Source organism: Chinchilla lanigera, unplaced genomic scaffold, assembly GCF_000276665.1.
Source record: "Chinchilla lanigera isolate Chin_1 unplaced genomic scaffold, ChiLan1.0 scaffold00005, whole genome shotgun sequence".
Taxonomy (NCBI): domain Eukaryota; kingdom Metazoa; phylum Chordata; class Mammalia; order Rodentia; family Chinchillidae; genus Chinchilla; species Chinchilla lanigera.
In genome coordinates, this window is record NW_004955406.1 from 33,129,570 (window position 1) to 33,149,352 (window position 19,783).

The following is a 19,783-nucleotide window of genomic DNA, read 5'->3' on the forward strand; positions in this document are numbered from 1 at the left end:
TAATGATAGTAGAATATAATAAAATATGTGATAGTTTATGGAAATACTACATTCATAATAAAAGATGTGAAATAATTATTTACATTCAATCTTCATTACTGGTATTAATATCTAGTACTAATACTCTGTATTCACTAAAGAATTTATATTTTACATACTGATAACCTGAAAAAGACTCCAAACTGGGTTAACATATAAACATGAAATAATCAACTTGAAAAGAAAGCTACTATAACTACTTCAGCATGATTTATTTCACTCATTTTCTTTTTAAAATGTGAATACTAAACTCAGTAACTGTGCTAGTATTTTCAATTTCAGATATAGTAAGACTGATATAAATGTATATATATAAATATACATATTTAAAGACATATAAATGTACATATAAATGTAATTAAGTTGAAAGAAATATTCTGAGTTTTCTTAATGGTTACAACATCTAAAAATTGACTTTTCCAATAAACTTACAACATTACGATATTTAGGTGTTGTAAAAATCTTGCTATCTCATTCCATAGTTCTAGGAAATAATATATTACTTTTAAAATAGGAATAAATAAAATGTTCAATTACATTGGTGGAATGTAACTGAAGTCTAACTCATTATCTAGTACCACTAAAAATATATAGTAAAACTGAATATAAGTATTCCTAAAAATACAGGAAATCCATAATAAACTTATGCTTTTCTTTGTCTTTTTGAGACAGGCTCTCGCTATGCAGTTCAGGCTGGCCTTGAGCTCAGTTTTGTAGCCCAGGCTGGTCTCAAACTCACAATGATCCTCTTGCCTCAGCCTCCCAAGTGCTGGGATAACAGGCATGTGCCACCATGCCAGGGTTCATAACAGACTTCTGATATGGGACAAACTGGAATGATTTAGCCCAGAACTCCCAATATGTAATAACTGTTTGAGAAAATAACAGCAGAGAATAGGCGGCCAACATTTTAAAAATTATCTGATCTTAATCCTTATTAAAATAACTTCATTAATGAGATTTAGTAAATGTTAGCAGTTATTTAAATAACATATCTAAAATGCTGCTTTCTTTTTTATGGTAAAGAGATAATGATGGGGCAATGATAAAATCAGTTATTATTTCACTATGTACATTTTTGAAAGCCCCAGGATTGACTGACTACAAAGGTGATAATCAGGATAATATATTCCATTAGTAGCTTAATACACTTTAAAATGAATTCTTTTCCTTCTCCAGTAAAATTTTCACAGATTATAGCATACTTCAAACAAATGAAATTTTCAGTATACTGGAACACAGGAAGTAAATGAAGATTTGCTTTTTCTTATAAAAAACCAGAGAGGTGCATATGTTTATTTAGTCGAAATTTTTCTGATTTTAAAAGGATAATGGTACATCTTATGCTATATTGTACATAATACACCCAGTGTGGACTCGGCGGGATTTTAGAATAAAAACATTAATATTGCTATAATAAGGAGTATAAATGTGCTCTACAAAATGAATATGTAAATACAATCTCATAACAGCTCAGATTAAGTTTTAATATCAAGTGAATTTAGTCACTTTTTATTTTTGGATTTCAGAACTGTGAGTAAAGATTTGTGGAGGAAATTATAGCTCTCTTTTGTTTCCTAAGAGGAACACGAGTCCTTGTGCTTCCTGTACTTATTTCTCAAATCAAAAGAATCTAATGTTCTAAAAGTCTTTACATGGAAACGCACAGAAAGTGGTGGAAGTCCTAGTGTCCTAGTATATGACTGTGCATAAAGACATCTCTCTGGAGCCTGCTTTCCACATGCTGATTTTCCAGCCACTGTATGCACCCCAGTTTTATTCTGTTTGTGCATGGGTGAATTTTCATTTTGCTATCTGCCAACTATTCTGGAGACTACTCATATTGAAATATGATTTGTTATACTCTTAAATACCTTTGATAGCTTAGGCTAAGCATGGAATCTTGCCTAAAACTCCTCCTTTTGAATCTGGAGGTTATTCCCCTATTTTCTTTTTCTTATAGTAATATTGCTGTTGAAAAGCCCAGAGGCTAACCTTGAATATGACCTGTCTCCACAGTCTCTAACCTCATTTTTCTGGAAGCGTTAAGGATCTTCTCCATTCCTTCACTGTTCTGAAATTTAATGGCGCTATGCCTCTATTTGAGTCTATTTTACTTCACTGTTATAGACACTGTTACAGGTTGGTAGTGCTCCCATTTGTAAGCAGTTATGGCTGATATCGACATGTCCTTCCCACAGCCTCATTAGATGAGAGAGATAGCTGTGGGAAGTGACTGGATTATAGAGTTTATAATCTTTGGGAGCAGAGCAAGGAGGGGGGTTTAATCCCCCTTCCCAGCTCTTCCCTTCACTTTTTCTTCTTCTCTTCCACCAGAACCTGAGCAGCTTTCCCTCTGCTGTGCTGTCTTCCCTTGGAGCCAGCTGACCATGGACTGAAATCTCCAGTAACTCTGAACCAAAATAAATCTCTTCTCCTTGAACTTATGGGTGTGGAATCCATCAGTTACCCTGTCCCATTGACAAGAGCATATCAAAGACAGAAACTACTCTGAAGGTATTCTGGAATTATTACAGTGATGTTTCTTCAGTTTTGTTTCATTGACTTTTTGTGGAAAGGCTATGAATGAGATTTTAGACCCTCCAAGTATGTTAAATATTTTTACTATTTTCTGTGTTTTGAGTTCTTGGTCTACTGAATCTGCAATTTCTCTGTTTTATGTAACAGGTTATTTCACTTCTGCTATTACCTTTTTCATATAAGGTTCTTTCTCTTAATGTTTTGCTAAAGTACATTTTTCTGTTATTTTTTCATCCTTATACTTTCTAAGACATCCAATAATATTAACTATAGCTTATTATATAACAACTAAAATATATTTGAAATATTAGATAATTCACCTATTCCAAGTGTTAAATTGAGGTTATTTTAGTCAACCTCACAAATTATACAAATCATTACTGTAAATCAATGTGAGATTACTCTGTTCATCTAGATAATTTCCATGTAGCCATTCACTTTTAATATTCATTTCCCCACCTGCCCTCTGCTTTACACAATCAGCAATTTACTGTTGATCTCTACATAGTTGCTTTTATGAATGAAATCATATAATATGTGCTCTCCTGAGTCCTTCCTTTGGTATAATGTTTTTGAGGTTCATCCAAGTTACAGCACATATAAGCAGTTTATTTTTGTTGCTAAATAGCATTCCTTTATAAGTGTGATCACATTTTGTCTATCTGCTCACAAATTGAAGGATATTAGGCTGTTTCCAATTTCAAGCTATTACTAGCAATGATACTGGTTAATTGAAATGTAAAGTTAAATTTCTTTGGGGAAAATACCTGGGAGTGGATGTGGATGTGGATATTTTAAGATTTTCTTCTCCCCAGCAGTTATCTTTCTTATAAGTATTTCTTTCTTCCGGAGTCTTTATATTGGTGTCTGTATTTCATATTAGAAGCTTTCCTAAGATAGCAGGAAAGTTTCAGTTGTCTTCATATTTAAGAAAAGGGACTAATAAATCAGGAACTGTGAGAGAGAACTTTATTGTAGATACATGGGGATTAGAAAATTAGAGGTTGAGAGATTCTAAAAACTCTTATACTCATCTTTTAATAAATGATTACAAAAACCAAATATTTTACACGATGAACTTACATGCTTTTATGCATTAGGCTAAATATTAAGCTGACTGGATTAGAAAATTAGAGGTTTGAGGGTTTTAATAGTCTCCCACATCTAGTTTTAGGTCCTTGCTATTTTGCTTTGGCAGATTTTCTAGGGAAGACTCTGCCAATTTGCTGCAGAGGGTAAAATGTACAGAATATATCTTTTCATTTAGCTCCCAGAATTCAGTAATGTAGCCATAGTTGTCAACTGTGTCCAGTGTCTCCCAGTCTGTACACTACCTTGTTGGAATAAACTCTCAATATTTAAAAAAAGAAAAAAACAATAGACTGCTTTTGAACTATGCAGGATGAAGAGGAGCTGATAGATACCTAAGCAAAAATATGTCTGACAACCCAATTCTAATTATGGAATGAAGTTTCCATCTCCTAAATTCTGGTGTCTGTTTTTAATTCAAATAAGATAAAATTGGCATTGGGGTAGTGGTACATTACTTGAATTTCAAAACTTGCTTGTTTTGGAACCACGTGATATCTAATAAAGATGGTAGGATATATGAGCTGATCTATCATTTCACTGGCTCCATTTAGTTCTCACCTTATTTTTAAACAATCAGAAAGAATAAAATGTTTCTATCTTCACACAAAACTCAGTGTCATGGCTGGGTTAAGATTTAATTGATGTTCCCTTTTTCTTTTGTGTATGAAGTAGAGTATTTACCCAGGAATTTTTTGTTTTTGTTTTTCTTTCCCGGTACCGGGAATCAAACTCACGACATTGCGCTTGCCAGGCAGGCACTGTGCCGCTGAGCTAAATCCCCAGCCCTACCTAGGAATTTTTAATATTGCTTTTGCATCTTGTGGATCTAGAATTGATGGTAGATACTGTGCATCATACCTAAAATCTCTTATAATTATCATTTAATAAGAGACCAAAAAGGACATACATTTTAAAGGACACACATATTCTTTTATATATTAGAATATAGTTACTATATAAATCAACATACTGTTATTTTTGTTTTATTCACCAGGAACACAAAATTAGAATTCAGGCCAAACAGTAGAAGTCAGTTGCTGCTGAACATAGAGTTGCATTAATTTCCCTATCTTTATATTTTGCTGGAAAATGTTTGCTAGTCCTACATTTTCATCTTTATTTGTTGCTTATTTTTTTTAAAGAGCTAAGGTATAAAATTTTAAGAATATGCCTGTTAAATAATGCTTGTTAAATTAAATCAAATACAAGAAAAATAGTATTACATTTAATTTAGTTGCCTTTTATTTATTGGTTGATTCATTCATTAACTGATTGATTTTGGGTACTGGGAATCAAACTTAGGACCTTGTGCTTGCCAGGCAGACACTCATGCCGCTGAGCTATATCCCCAGCCTTAGTTCCCTTTTAATTTCCCAGTCATATGCGTTTTTTTAATAAGCTTGAGGTTTGGGGATTTATGAACATTTTACTTGGGAGATCTTCATAGTGACAGGCCAAGCAACCAAAATGTTAATTTAAATACATTTGATTACAAAGTAGATATTCAATTATCTTTCTACTGATGTCTATAGTTTCTATAGATACAGCACGGTCTTTTAGTAATATTAAATGACCGACATGAATATTGAGTTGAACATGGGGAGGATCTACTATATGCAAATTCACTAAAACTAAACATAAAAATACAAGAAAATTCTGTATGGAAATATTTGTGCTCACCATCAAGAAATAAAAAATAGTTAATATAAATGAAAGTTTGTGTCCCCAGCCCCCCAGAATATCATACGTGCAATCCACAATGTACTGGTATCTGCAGATGAGGTTTTTGGAGGGCCATTAGGCCAAGAGGTCACTTTATAAAAAGACCCCTGCCTGGCTTCTTCTGTCATGTGACAAGTCAGTGATAGGATGACATTTTAAGAATCAGCAGACCTCACCAGCCACTTGATCACCTGGGTCCTTTATCCTATACTTCCCAGGCCCTAGAACTATAAGAATTAAATTTCTGTTCTTCATAAGTCACTAAGTATATATAGTTTTATTATAGAAGCCCTAATAGATCAAGATAATGTTTAATTGCTTAGTTATAAAAGCTCTTGTCTTCTCTTAACCTATAAGCAAATAATGTCAGAATCCAACATTCTTGAAAATTTAGGCATATCTGTCAAACCATCTTACATATTTAATTATCGGGTATGGCTCTGTAGTGAGTCACTTCTGACTCTCTCGGATGGGATGGCTCTTTTAGTGTCAACCACAGGGAGCGTATACAAAGCAAAACTTGAACTCAGCAAGAGAGATGACATCAGAGCTCTGCTTACCATCCCAGAAGCTGCAATGAAACTGCCAAAACATTCCTTAGAAAATTAAATTATTCCCCGCTGGCCATGATACCCTCTTGTATAAATGCCAAACTATACCCTTTCACAAGGAAATCAAAATCTACCCTATTAACTTTATACTTCCCATAAAGTTCTTCTCTTTTTTATACATACATTTGTTGACTTTTACCATGAGAAGGCGAAATAATTATACGGATTCCTGAAATGAACGATTAACTTGAGCTTCATGGTCCAGGTGATTTTGCCATACTAATATAATGATTAACCAAAATTTCTTTGTGATTCATAATAAATGTGATATTTTAAGAAAAAAATTCTCAAAAATATAAATCATCATTTATATCAAATAATATAAATGTTAACATGGTAGTTTATCTAAATTTTTTTTATTTTATAAAGAACCTAATATCATAGGTGATGTTATAATAAGGGTATAAAAGCTATACTGAATACATGGCATGACCAAATCAAAACATGGATGTGAGCAGTTATCAAAACTTCTTCTTCCGTATTCATAGGCTCTAATGTGCCATTAAAATTATTAAGAGCTCGTCTGGAAGACTGGGCACTACTCTGTTGTCTTCTTTTCAGTTTAGAGTTGTTGTCAATACAGAGGTTGAGAATTAGGAATTTAATTATTAGTAACTCCTCTTTGTTTTGCTTCCACCCATATATATGTAGAAGTCTAGGTTGCTTGGAGAACTATTCTTATATAGCTGAACCTCAAGATTATTTAGAATTCATTTGATGGTTGGCAATATTCCAAAAGTGGCTAAGACTTAATCTATAAAAAGCTTCCAGAGACCAGTGTCCACTGACTCTGTTGTGGCCCCTGAATCAATAATAATTTGTGAAATTCTGATATAGTTTAACTGACAGTTGAGAGGCTTTCAGGTTTTGAAAATTAACACTGTGTATTTGGATAGCACTATTTTCACTTTCTATGGCATTTTGCAAAAATCAGTTTCCAAGTTTAGCAGAGTAAATCCCAAAACATGAATACTTCAATATTTCCACACCTCAGATGTAGTAAGTTTCTGAGATTCAGTCCTGTAGATTCCAATGGGAACATCTCCTGTGGAAGAACACAATTTCTGATAAAGTCTGGCATAAGTTCTGATCCACAAGTCATCCTCAGTGATTTTCATCTGTAATACATAAGGATTATTTGCATTGTAAACATTTAAGAAATAAAAGCAATGGTTATTTTTTACTTGTCAAAGGCAGAATTTATTAATATTTTGAAATTTCAAGACTAAGTACTTATCCATATATTATTATATTTTGCCTCAAATTATACTGGGAGCTCACCAAAACTTAAGACATTTAAATATTCAATTTTGGGTAATATGAAAGTATATTAGTCCAAATCAGTAGGCAATGGGGTAATAGTAATTAACTGGAAGGTATTGTAAAGCATATGGTGAGATTTATAAATGTAATACCTGGAGGCTGCTACTGGAATTTAGTGGGCAGACAGTTTGCTAAGCAATAAAGGCCACAAAAGACACTCCAATACAAAAATAGTGTCCCACCTAATTTTCTAATAACACTCATATTGGAGGAGATGTATAGTAAAATGAACACAGGCAACTTGAGTTCATTGTTATTTGTATAACTGTTAGCAAATCATTCAATGCACCTGGACATAGTTTACACTCATATAAAGGAAAGGGGTTAAACTGGGTGTGATGGCACATGCCTGTAGTGCCAGTAACTTGGGAAGCTGAGTCAGCAAGGATATTGAGCCCCGGAGTTAAAGGGACACACCAACAAACAAAAGTCAAATGGGTTAAACTCTACAAGCAATGTTTACCTGGACAGTATGTCACCCTAAGTCTAAACCTATCAGTCTCAAATTGCTAGCTAGATAAAAGAACACTTGTTCTGAATTTTGTACAAAATAGTTATTTGCTATGATTAGTGAATAAAATAGTATATTTCTCTTGATAAAATGTTAATCAATTGCAAAACTTCAGATGTAATTACTTAGACAAATACTGGAAAAAGTAGTATGCGATTATAGAATTATCAGCCAAAGCACACGGTAGATAAATTTTCAGAACTTTATATAAGACCAATCTTCTACTCAGAGATTATTAACTTACAGAACAGAGAAACCCCGATCCTGGTATTGTATCCAGTCCCAACAGAAGTCTGGTGATAGAAATCATATAATCCTTCACAAATGACTGCAGTATAAGCAAAATATGGATATGTCATATGTATGAAACATACAGAATAGTTATGAATGTGAACATGTAAGTACTTTCAAAGATTACTGCTAAAAACACATGATTAAGCTGCTATAAGAAGGGCAATAAAAAATCTGTCTTGTCAACTATCAAACATGTGTAGTGAAGCAGTTTTTAAGAAAATCTAGGAAATAATGGTTACTTAGAAATATCTCAGTATGCTTAAATTTTATATGTACTTTAATCATGATAAAATACTTCAGATGTTTTAATAACAAAAAACTACAAATTGAAATGAGAATCAGAAAATAATTAAAGTTTAAAGAAATTTTTTCTTACAATTAAATGCTATGCTAGTAGGGTCAAGGATATGGCTCAGCAGCACAGTGCCTGCCTGGAAAGCACAAGGTGCTGAGTTCAATTTCTGATACCAAAATATATACATACATGCATATATGCATACATACAAATATGCATACATAAATTCTATGCTAGTAAACATCTAAACTATTTGTATCATTAATCATTCCATACACTTTCTCCAAACCACTGTATACTAAAATGGAGTCTTTTAATTTAATTTTATTTTTTTTAATTTATTTATTACTATTATTGGCTTTTTTTAATGTATGTGGTGCTGGGGATCGAACCCAGGACCTTGTGCATGCAAGGCAAGAGTTCTTCCACTGAGCCACATCCCCAGCCCCATGGAGTCTTTTAATTTTAAATCATCATGTTACCCTGGTATGGAAGACTATCTTGCCTACTGGAAAAGTCAAAAACTGTAGCAGTCTTTATAATAGACACAGGCAATTTCAACAGTATGAAATTACTGAAAGTGTGACTTACAATCACAAGCATACAAGAATCATTAATAATATCTCAAATAACACCTGAACAGAAATTATTTTTTAGATTTTACTGTTTAATTCTCTATTTAAATGTCTTAAACAAGTCACACAATGAAGTTATAGGTTATAGCCAGCAAATATTTAAATGAAACTGAATACACTTCAAAAATTTAAAATACTATGGAAAATTATCAGCAGTTCATATGGAAAATTATCAGCAGTTCAGTTATATATTTGCACATACAAACATGCAGGTATGTATTACATTGGAATAAAGCAATGTTTACTCTTATTATTCAAAAGCTTTAAAAGCCATAATTCTAATTTACTGTATATGTAGAAGCTTACAAAGTAACTAAATTCCTATATCTCTATTTATTACATGATCTATGAGGAAAATGATGAGGATATAAAGCTTTCCAATTCTACAAAACATTACTCTGACTTTAAAATACTTGAAGCACGCATGTGTGGTAATGATGTGTGGAGTGGGAGTTTTGCCTCCTGGAGTACTCCTAAAGTGCCTGCAAACTTTAGGGAAAATGGGAGTATTTATTCTCCTTTGTTGTGTTTTCTCTGGTGCTCATCTGGCATAAGCAGATGGTTCCTGACATTGCTAGAGGTTCACTCATTGGCAAATTAGCCCAGAAGCCCACAGAAAAGCTTGAACTATCTTTGGATTAGTTTATTCAGTCAAGCAATTGTAGAAGAGTATAAATATATAATGAAAAAGAGTAGAAGCCATAAAAATGTTTACGTGCTTAATTTGAGATCACTGCTATAAAAGTATTTAAATCTATCTGAATACCTTTTATTTAATGGAAATATTTAGAGATTGATTACTTTAATCAGAGTATGAAATATTACTACTTCAGTTTTGGGCAGAAATAAATAAAAGATTATGTTTGTGTGAAAGAGCATCTTTTAGTTATGATAAAAGGGTAACGTTAACTTGGCACTTAGGAAAAAACTTAATAGTTCAATGTTATTGTAAATTTTTTTATGTATTTTACTAAATTAAGCATAATTATAGGATGTCAAAATACCCAATTTTATTAGTTTATTCACATCAATTTGGTAACTTATTTCAAATCTAAACAAATTATATACTAGGAGGAAATTTTTTGTTGTTTTTAACCTAGTTATTTTTTCTTATATGTTTTAAAAAAACAGGAAATTGTTAGAATAACATGAAAAATGTACTACAATGTCATAATAACCATCATAGGGTGCTGAGACCACAGAAGCCTAAAATAATATCTATAAGTCATTTTTAAATAACATGTTTTCAGACTACTTCATAGGAACGTTTTTGTTATTAAAAACATGACATATTGAACTACTTCCAGCATCAATTCAACAGCTCAAATGTTACTATTTCTTACTTAGTAAATACATATAAATGAAGTACAGAATAACCACTTTGAAGAGAAAACAAGTGCTGCCTACCTGGTACAGAAGCGTGTCCAGCATGCTGATGCTAAACACTCTCCCAGCAGCAAAAGGCAGTCGAAACATGAAGGCTAAATTGGAACCTCTCTCTCGCTCTTTCTGTTAGAAATTTGAGGTAGAAAGACTTGTGAGCAGTCTCTATTTTATGCATTTTTACCTAAACAAATTTGCTTAACATATACGAAAAAGATATTTTCATTATATCATGAGGTATACGTATGTCATTTCTTCACTTAAAATTGTATTTTTAAATATCCTTCTGACTTCCACAAATAACTTTTCTTAACTGAAACACCGAGTAGTTTTGTACATTAAACAGCTTTTATTCTTCATAAAAGAGATGATATAGTGAAAGAAACACACACTAAAAGTAATTTAATGAAATATAAACAACAACTAAAGTCAGATAATGTTTTATAACACATGGGAGATCTGCTTTAAACATTCTCACATGTGAGGACAAGAAAACAGGCAGTAGGAGGCTGACATGGTCTTGTACATTTGTGTTACTCCAAAATCCCTATGCTTGCATCCTGACTGTCAGGGTGGTGAGTCTAGAAAGTGGGCTATCTGGGAAGCAGAGTCAGTGAGGCCATGAAAGCAGAGCCCATGGACACCTGACCCTTCCATCAGGTGTTGCTCTGAACCGGAGTGAATCCTCACCATACATGCAATGAGCCAAACCTTGATCTTGGGCTTCTCAGCCTTCAGAACTGTGAGAAATAAACACACATTATAAGGCAACCAGCCTCTGGTAATTTGTCATGGCAGTTCCAAAAGACCAGTCCAGGCTTGTCAATACCCAGTTGTCTCTGTTTTTTCATCATCTTAGATTTAATCCTCCATTTCTTAAGCCACACAGATTTTTATATAAGGAAAAAAGCAGCAAAACTGCTGGGGCACTGTATAAGGCTCATAAGTCTTTTTCTTTTTTCCCTCCAGCGAGTTTGGTGAGTGACCTCTGTTAACTGTACTGAAATCTTCTGGGCCAAGAATCGTGTTCCCTCTTCATTATTTTTATCTTCTAGCTAGCTAGGATTATGGAAAATTATCTCTTTATATGTTTGAATTTTTGCGTCACTCTTTATTTTTATCAATTTTCTTCTTTTCCTTAATGTCAAATTTAGTTGCACTAAAACTAAATAGGTCATGTATTTGTTCATATTTGGACCCAGAGAGTAGCAATGATTTGTAGTAACAGGAGACAATGCCAATGGTGACTACATGTGCGCGAGAAGTTCAGATGGGAGGTATGCAAAGGCCGGCACAGACCCGGACCCAGAGGATCTGAGAACAGAGTGCATTTCAGTTAACATCAGAGAACAGATTCAAAACTGAAGTAAGATAAACAGTAAGAAAAGCTACAGTTTAGTAATTAGAATGTGATTACCACAGAGACTTTCTTTCTGTTGTTTCACTCTGTGAACATCTAGTTACTTCTTTTTGCTTTAAATATTTCAGCTAAGACTTCTAAATCCATATGATAGCCTTCACGCTTTTTTCAAACCCTAATTGTGAGTATCAACCTGAATATCAATCTCCAAACTTAAGTTTTACTGGAGTAAATTTTCCATTAAACTGAATTATCTCCTAAGTAGTAAATCAGGTGAAAAGTGAGTGACTACTCAATCAAAGCATCTGTGACTCCCTCTCCAATCCACCCATCAAATTTCCAAATTCCATCACTAATCTATACAGTTCTCTTTTTCTCTCAGCTCCATGCTACTGCTTCAGTATTTTTTCAGTCTTAAATCTACTATTAATTTTCCAATATGAAGTCTTCATCACTCTAAAGCATCCAATTTTACGCTCTCAATTAATCTTGCTACCACCTTGATGATATTTTTTTGTTCCCGAAACCTAAACTCAGCTTGGTCTACCCTACAGTCAGCCTTTTCTGGACATGCTAGAAGAATACAAGAGCATGGCTTCTGTGAAAAAGCAACATTTCTTCATGAAATATCTTCTATTATGAATGTCCTAGCAAATAAGCTTGAAACTACATAGGACAAACTCAGTAGTCACAGTGTATAGTCTTGGGTCCATAGTGATTTTTTTAACCTCAGGTTATCCCTCCTGACCATTTTTTACCGAGATACATTTCCTAAATTCAGTGATTTGAACTGTAACTTTAATTTTAAAAAACTCAATACCTAAAACGATTTTTATTAGCTACTTACTTTCACAAGCTACTTCAGTAAGAGATTATATAGCACATCTACTCTTCCAAAGAAAGTTAAGTTTTGGATTTGAGCTTCAATGTCTGGAAATGTCCACCTGTTAAAACTGTGAATTCAACATACAACAGTTTGGAGATTGGGTTCTGGAAACTCATACACAGGTCTGACTCAAGTGTTGATTCTTACTGGTTGTATGACATTAAATGAGCTACTTAAATGCCCTGTCTTTTAGTGTTTCCAACTGTAAAATGTAATCCTATTGTCATCTACTTCCTCATGTGACTGCAATAAATAAGTTAAAATATCAAAAAGTATTATATATAGCAAGTACTTAATAAATAACTATTTTTATCACCCTTAATTCCTGAATCATTTTAAGGATTTATGTTGCTTTTCGTCATCCTGTAGTACCTCCAAGCTTTTATGGGACTACCCTGATGTTCATCATAACTCATTACCTTCCCAAGGAGGCCTTTCTTTATCACCTTGAAGGAGGGCTTCCCCAAATATCCCTGAAAATAAACTCTTATTACTGTATTTGTGCTTTTAAAATGTATAGTTTCTTATTCATTTAAAAACTTTTTGTATTATTCAGCTAGACGACAAATTATTTCAGGTGAGACTATGCTTTGCTTTCTCTTACAGCAGCACCAAATACAGTGCCTGATACACAGATGTTCAGTGAAATCTTTTTGTACAAATTAATTTATTGAATAGTTTAAAATTTTTAAAATTCATAATTGAGAGGCAAGAAATAAAGACACTGAGACTCATCCAGTATTTCATCTGTCTCACTTTATTCAGTGGAGGTTTAGAGCTATGAAGAATGCTAATATTCCTGTTACACAGTTTCTTTTCTTTAGTATTTCTTTGGATTGCTGTGGTTCCCATATAAATTAGATATTTCTATTTTTGCTTCTAATGCAAAAATAATCATCTCTTTATAAAAATATATTTCCTCCCTAATATCATCCTGTGTTCAATTGAGGTTTCATTAGTGATTTCTGTTTTCTTTACAATTGTCTATCTAAAATACCTAAAAAATTGAAGTATTTAATTCATTATGTAAAGATTCCAGGCACTTTGATGCACTTGTTCTTACCTATCTTTCTGTTATGTTTGCTGTCCTGAACATATGCCTTCTCAGAAGAAGAGACTTGTTTCTGGCAGTAATTTTGTTTCCTCTATTCTGTGTCCATCCAATACCATATGGAATGAGATAATAACATTACTGCATTTAACAGAGCAGTGTAGGAGGTGAAAGAACTGAGAATTTTATTGGCACAAATTAGTGGTTTTGATCCCCTATGCTCTTAATTATAATTCTTTTACATTCTTTCATTTTTCCCTGTGCACCCAATCACAAAGTAACCACCAAACCTGGTAACTTCTCAGCATTCACCCTTCATGAACTTTCTTACAGTGTTTGAAAAAATATTTCTAACTGTAGGGATTTCTTTCCTCAACATCATTCCGTCTCTGCTTCCCGCCAACTCTGGAAATCCTTACTCATTTTTCTCTTGTGTTCATCCTAGAGTCTCCTTTATAAACTTCAAGACAGATTCTGTAGGTACATTGTCCCTCATGTCTTGTCTTTTAAACATACATACTTTATAAGTACACACCAGTAAGCACATCTTTTAAGTATATTTCTGAATGTATGTGGGGAATATATATCTATTTCACATAGATATATATTTTCTGAGCTTCATTTACAGATCAGTACATATCTAACATGCGGCAACTTTATTTTTGTTTTGCAACTTTAATATACTTAAAAATAAGTAAATGTGTGTCATCTGTCTCTCTGCTATCAGTATTCTCAGAACTCTGGCTCTAGTTTTTATCAATACAATCACTTTGGTAGGACTAGATGAGGCCTTTATTTGCTCGTGGCTGATTTAGTGAAAGATATGATTAATTCTGTTTTTTTCTTCCACTGTAATATCCCCCTTCAGACAAACACAGAAATGCTACATCAATTTAACGAAAGTACAAGTCTGACTATGTTACGCCCTCCATGTCCTCAGTGAAACCTGTTGCAGTTCCCTGTTCCCTGAGTAGGAAATTTCAAAGCCTCTGCATTCAGGGTGCTCCAAAGGCAAAGCTCCTGTGCTTCTTTCTAAGATGACTTCTTGGAACTTTCCAACATCAACAGGTGATGAAGTAGGGTGGCTGTTCGGCTAATTCCAGAAAACTCCTTCCTCATGTGTTTTATTCCAACTCAGTATGGATAACACTCTCATCCTGTAGAATCCACTGTTTTCAATACCCATGCTGCAAGTTCTTCTCTTTCTCCAAAATATATATGATGCTTCCCACCATCTGAAGACATATGATGCTGTTCTGCTTGTGCCAGTAATGATGCATTTATGATTTACTACCTTTTAATTATTTACTTCTCTTACAATTAAACAAAAGGTCCATTGAAGATGTTTGTAACAATTTTTTTCAAGGTGCACTAGCTTTAAAGTTATACTAAAAAGTTAATGTCAAGCACCTGCTCCCATCCTAGTAAGAAACATTTCATAACCACAGTCTTCTGAAAAATACTTTGTTTTGTTTGTTTGTTTGTTTTCCGGTACCAGGAATCGAACTCACAACCTTGCACTTGCCAAGCAGGTGCTGTGCCACTGAGCCTGAAAAATACTTGATACAGAAAAAGATGGCCTAGTTTTCCCCTTGGTACTTTATCAGTACAGATTATACATATAGAAAAATAAGAATTACAAATGACAAAAACTTAGTATGAACCATTTAGTTTGATTTACTTCTATTGCTGTGTTGCAAGAAGACAATATATGACTAGAAGTTATAAATTGGCAGTGATTAGTCCAAATCTGAACTACAGAGCTGTTTCACTTGGTCCATATAAATTTATTTAGAGTTTGCTGACTTTGTAACACCATATAAAAATCTAACTTTCTGACTTGTATTCATTTTGGAACGTCACAGGTCATGTCAACAACTGGCAGAGTTGAAAGCATCTGTTTACTTTTAGATTTATTCTTTCTTACATGTAATTTACTTTCCAAATTTATATGACCTGCCAATACTGAAAGGTTTCTGAGTTTGGAATACAAATAAAATGAGTGAAGGATCTACTCACTTATAAATTATTTAAGAGTAACTTGCATGACATAGTAAATAAATAAATATGTCTTTAAGTGCATGTTAAATGAAAGAAAAAGTAGAATACTTCTAATAAACTGTAGAATATTGCCTAGATTAAGAAAAAATTCTAAACAGTAAAATGAAGAAACATTTATTAATTATTACAAGGGTTCAGTTCAATACAGAGTGAATGTCTAAATTTTTAAAAATTTATTAAAATAAGACACTTTACCATAAAATCCCCTCAAAATACCTGCCCTACAGATACACATGCACTTCAAAAGTACTTATTCCATCTTCTTGCCACTTCCTGAAGGAATTCTGAAAGTTCTCTTTTCATGAATGTCTTTACAAGGTGTGATTTAAAAAAAAAAAATACAGTGAATGATGCTCCCAACAAAAGGAAGGCTTGTCCAACATGAAGGTGTGTCCTCATATACCTTATTCACAGAATCTGACACCATTTAACTTCCAACTCTTCCCCAAATCAAAATTACCATGACATGTAAATATTCTGAATTGATTTAGGCCATTAAGGCAGCCATCACAGGGCTACTAAAGATATGGAAGAGGACTTCTAGAACTCTTTCAGAAAGTGCCAAGACTGATGCCTGACAATTGAAGGGATCGAGGGTATTTTAAGGGGGGATTAATGACAATGTGACTTTTGCTGTGATAATTTTAAAAATTTAGATATTTGCCATATTTTTCAGTCAGGCACCTAACCAGATTTTTAGAATGCAGTGACAATTAACAAAAACTTCTGCCTCTGCAGCAATTTTTGGTCTCACTGAGGAGGCCAAGTTGAAACCCAACATTTCAGGACCACGTGATGTGAAAAAGTTTCGTGGTGATCTACAGTGCATAAGGAGAGAGCCCCAGTGGAATGAAATCAGAGTTGAGCCTTAAAATCGATTTGCATTTAAAGAGGAAGACAAGGCACATCATTCCACATTCATGATCTTACTAGTTTTGTTCCTCTTTACAAGTTATAAAACATTTGTATTCTGTAGCTAGAATACAGAGGAATTTTGGGTAGTGCTCTTCCTTGTGTTCTTACAAAACTTTAAAATTTACTGTACATATTTATTTTAACATACAAATAAGGAAAATTGAAGTGCCTAATACACTGCAAAAGTGTATTCATAAAACACATTCACAACTTTTGAAATAAATAAAATGATTAAATCAATAATAATACCCATGATGAGAGAAGGCCTGAAAACCAAAACAACTTGTAAAATGCAAAAACTTCACCTTTTACAGATAACGAATTAAAAGCACCCAAAATTTCTGTAGAAAAAGTTGGCAGTCTCCACTGAGGAAATTTTGGGAACAAAAAGAGGACAAAAACACTCTTGAGCAGGAATTAAAGGAGAGAGTCCACCTTTTTGAAAGAGGATATCAGTGTAGAAAATGGGTTTTAAGGCAGGCAAAGAGGCACACACCTGGAATCTACACAGTCTTCTCTAACTCTGAAGGATAAAATGGGCATCGCCTTGCAGACTATTAACACAGAATCAAATAATGAAAGAAATATTATTAATGTGCAGGGAGAATAAAAAAGGCAACTCATTGATTTAAAGATCTTGTCTAAATGATAGTCATTTTAATACATTCAAAAGTTACTTTTATTCAATTTTGTAACTCCTAGTATTTACCTGAGAGTATATGCTCAGTAAATATTTAGTTGAATTTAAATGGAGAATATGTAAAATTTTGCCTTTTAGTTTTTTACATAGTAATTTTTTTTCCTGTACTGGAGACTGAACCCATGGCTTTCACTAAAATCCTTAGTCCTTTGTTTATTTACTTATTTTTTATTTTGAAATAAGGTCCTGCTAAGTTGCTTAGGTTGAGCTCAAAATCAGGTTCTTATTGCCTTAAACTCTGGAAGTGCAGGGATTACGTACATGTGCCACTATGCCTGACTCCACCATAAATATTTTGAAGAAATACCTTTAAAATTCTTAGTTTATATCTCCCTTGTTTCTCCTAAATATCTCTAATCACTGGTAAAACATTAATCATCTTGTTTTCCTACCAGTACTGTAAAAGTTGTACATGATCTGTAAGACATGATTATTTTCATTCTGATACCAGTTTTTCTGGTAGCAACTGGACATGCTACAATTCAATCTAGTCTGACACCTGCTACCCGGCTTTGGCACAGTCCTTACAGGTTAAGGGGCTCAGTCTCACAAAACTGTCTGCACTTCAAACACCAGCAGAAATCTCCAGGGTTTCTAGGCCAACAGTACTTCTGGCATTCAGCTACAAATCTGAGGTTTCCCTAACCCCCTCACCTTTAATAGTTTTCTAAACAACTCACATGATTGCATGAAGGCACTATATTGCCCATTTAAAAAAAAAATATGAAGAAACAGCAAATGAAAAGGAGCCTAGAAGATGTCTAGACACTTACCCTCTCTCATCCCAAGAACAGAAGTTTCAATATGTTCAGCCAGAAAACTCTCTAGCCTAGCTTTATTTGTTTGTTCATCTGTTTGTGACAGATCGTTTCTATGAAGTCCAGGCTGGCTGTGAACTTACTGTGTAGCCCAGGCTGGTGTCAGAATTGTGGTGATCCTTCTCCTTCAACCTCTCTATGCTGAGATTACAGGCACATGCCACCACACCAGGCAGTCTTTAAAGTAGAGTTTTTAAATGAGGCTTCATTACATAGGGATAATAATCATCAGCAAAGCAACTGAACTCAATCATCAGCCCCACTTCCTTCCCTGGAAATGCAGGGCGAGGGTGAAAGTTTCCACTCTCTAATCATGTGATGTATTTTTACTTCTGAGCAGCTCCCCCTTCTTGAAAAGCTTATCTAAGGGAACTTCTTGAGTCACTGAGCAGAAATCTAATTGAATGGTATGAATGATGAAAATCACTCCCATTACATAAGAAATTCCAAGGGATGTTGAAGCTCAAAAGCAGATACAAGGCACAAAGATCAAATGTATTTTGTTTATTATACTGCACTATTCATCTCATATTTTTATTACTTTGCTTCTTATATCAATGTCTAGTTATCATGATCATAAAGCATAATTATGATCATCACTTGGGGATGGTGAGAGTTCAGATCTATTTGTGTACAGATATGCATGAAGAAAATACTTTTTGTGAAACATAAAAATAAGAGTGAAAAGGAGAAAGCAAATAAGCCTTTCAAGGGAAATTAGACAATTATTTTTCTTTCTATTGCCGTCTTTCTCTTCCGTTTATTTCCCGTCATCACTGTCATCTCTACCTTGCGATGCTTGCTGAGCCTACTTTGTCAGGAGGAATGTCAAGAACCTTCAAACAACCTGCAAGCACAGGACTCATCACTGACAAAGTTGCAGTGATGATAGGAATCCGCAGGACAAAAATAAGGTAAAAGACAATTCAGCAAAAAGGGAGAGAACAGTGAAGGAAAGGTCAGATGAGAAGGAACATACAAGCTACATTATGATGTTCAGGATTTGTTTTGATAAATTGTTCAAATTTCAAGAAAATAACAGTGATGTATGTACAGAGAATTGTGTCTCATTTATCTGTTGCTTAATGCTTTATGGGCATATAGGTATTACATTTCCCAGACTCCCTAATGTTAGGTACAGCTATGCACTTCAGCTAAGCAACAGCACATGAATAGAAGTGTTTTGTACTGCTCCCAGCCCCAGCCCCAGCCCGTAAAATTTCCATTTGTTTGCTATTGATATATGTAGACTGCTATTTGCTGCAGAGATTAAGAGCCTCCAAGATGTTAAAAGGGCTTGCTTATAGACGTCAACAGTTCCTGCTTCAGATGCCCAGTGTGCTGGGATTGTAGGCATGTGTGACTGTGCTCTGCTCCCACCCCTCCCTTTTATCCTTGCTCTGTCTCTCTGATGTTGGCGCAAATCTGAAAAAGACACTAGTCACTTTTTGATTCTAGGTCTGTCTTTCTTTGGATCCTTTGACCTGTTTAACTTTTTGAAAAGTGAACATCAAGAAATATAATGATGTACATCTCTTTCCCTTTA

At 33.9% G+C, this 19,783-nt stretch overlaps 1 protein-coding gene across 2 annotated transcripts in view; it reads right to left on the reverse strand.

Moving 5' to 3' along the window:
• Positions 1 to 19,783, reverse strand: part of Kcnt2 (potassium channel, sodium activated subfamily T, member 2) — a 360,773-nt gene that overhangs the window by 49,000 nt on the left and 291,990 nt on the right. For both annotated transcript variants that reach the window (XM_005375111.2, XM_005375110.2), the window contains 3 exons: positions 10,471 to 10,572; positions 8,084 to 8,167; positions 6,995 to 7,123 (listed from right to left, as the gene is read on the reverse strand). In XM_005375111.2, the coding sequence (XP_005375168.1) occupies positions 6,995 to 7,123; positions 8,084 to 8,167; positions 10,471 to 10,572 (315 nt within the window). The remainder of the gene's footprint in view (positions 1 to 6,994; positions 7,124 to 8,083; positions 8,168 to 10,470; positions 10,573 to 19,783) is intronic.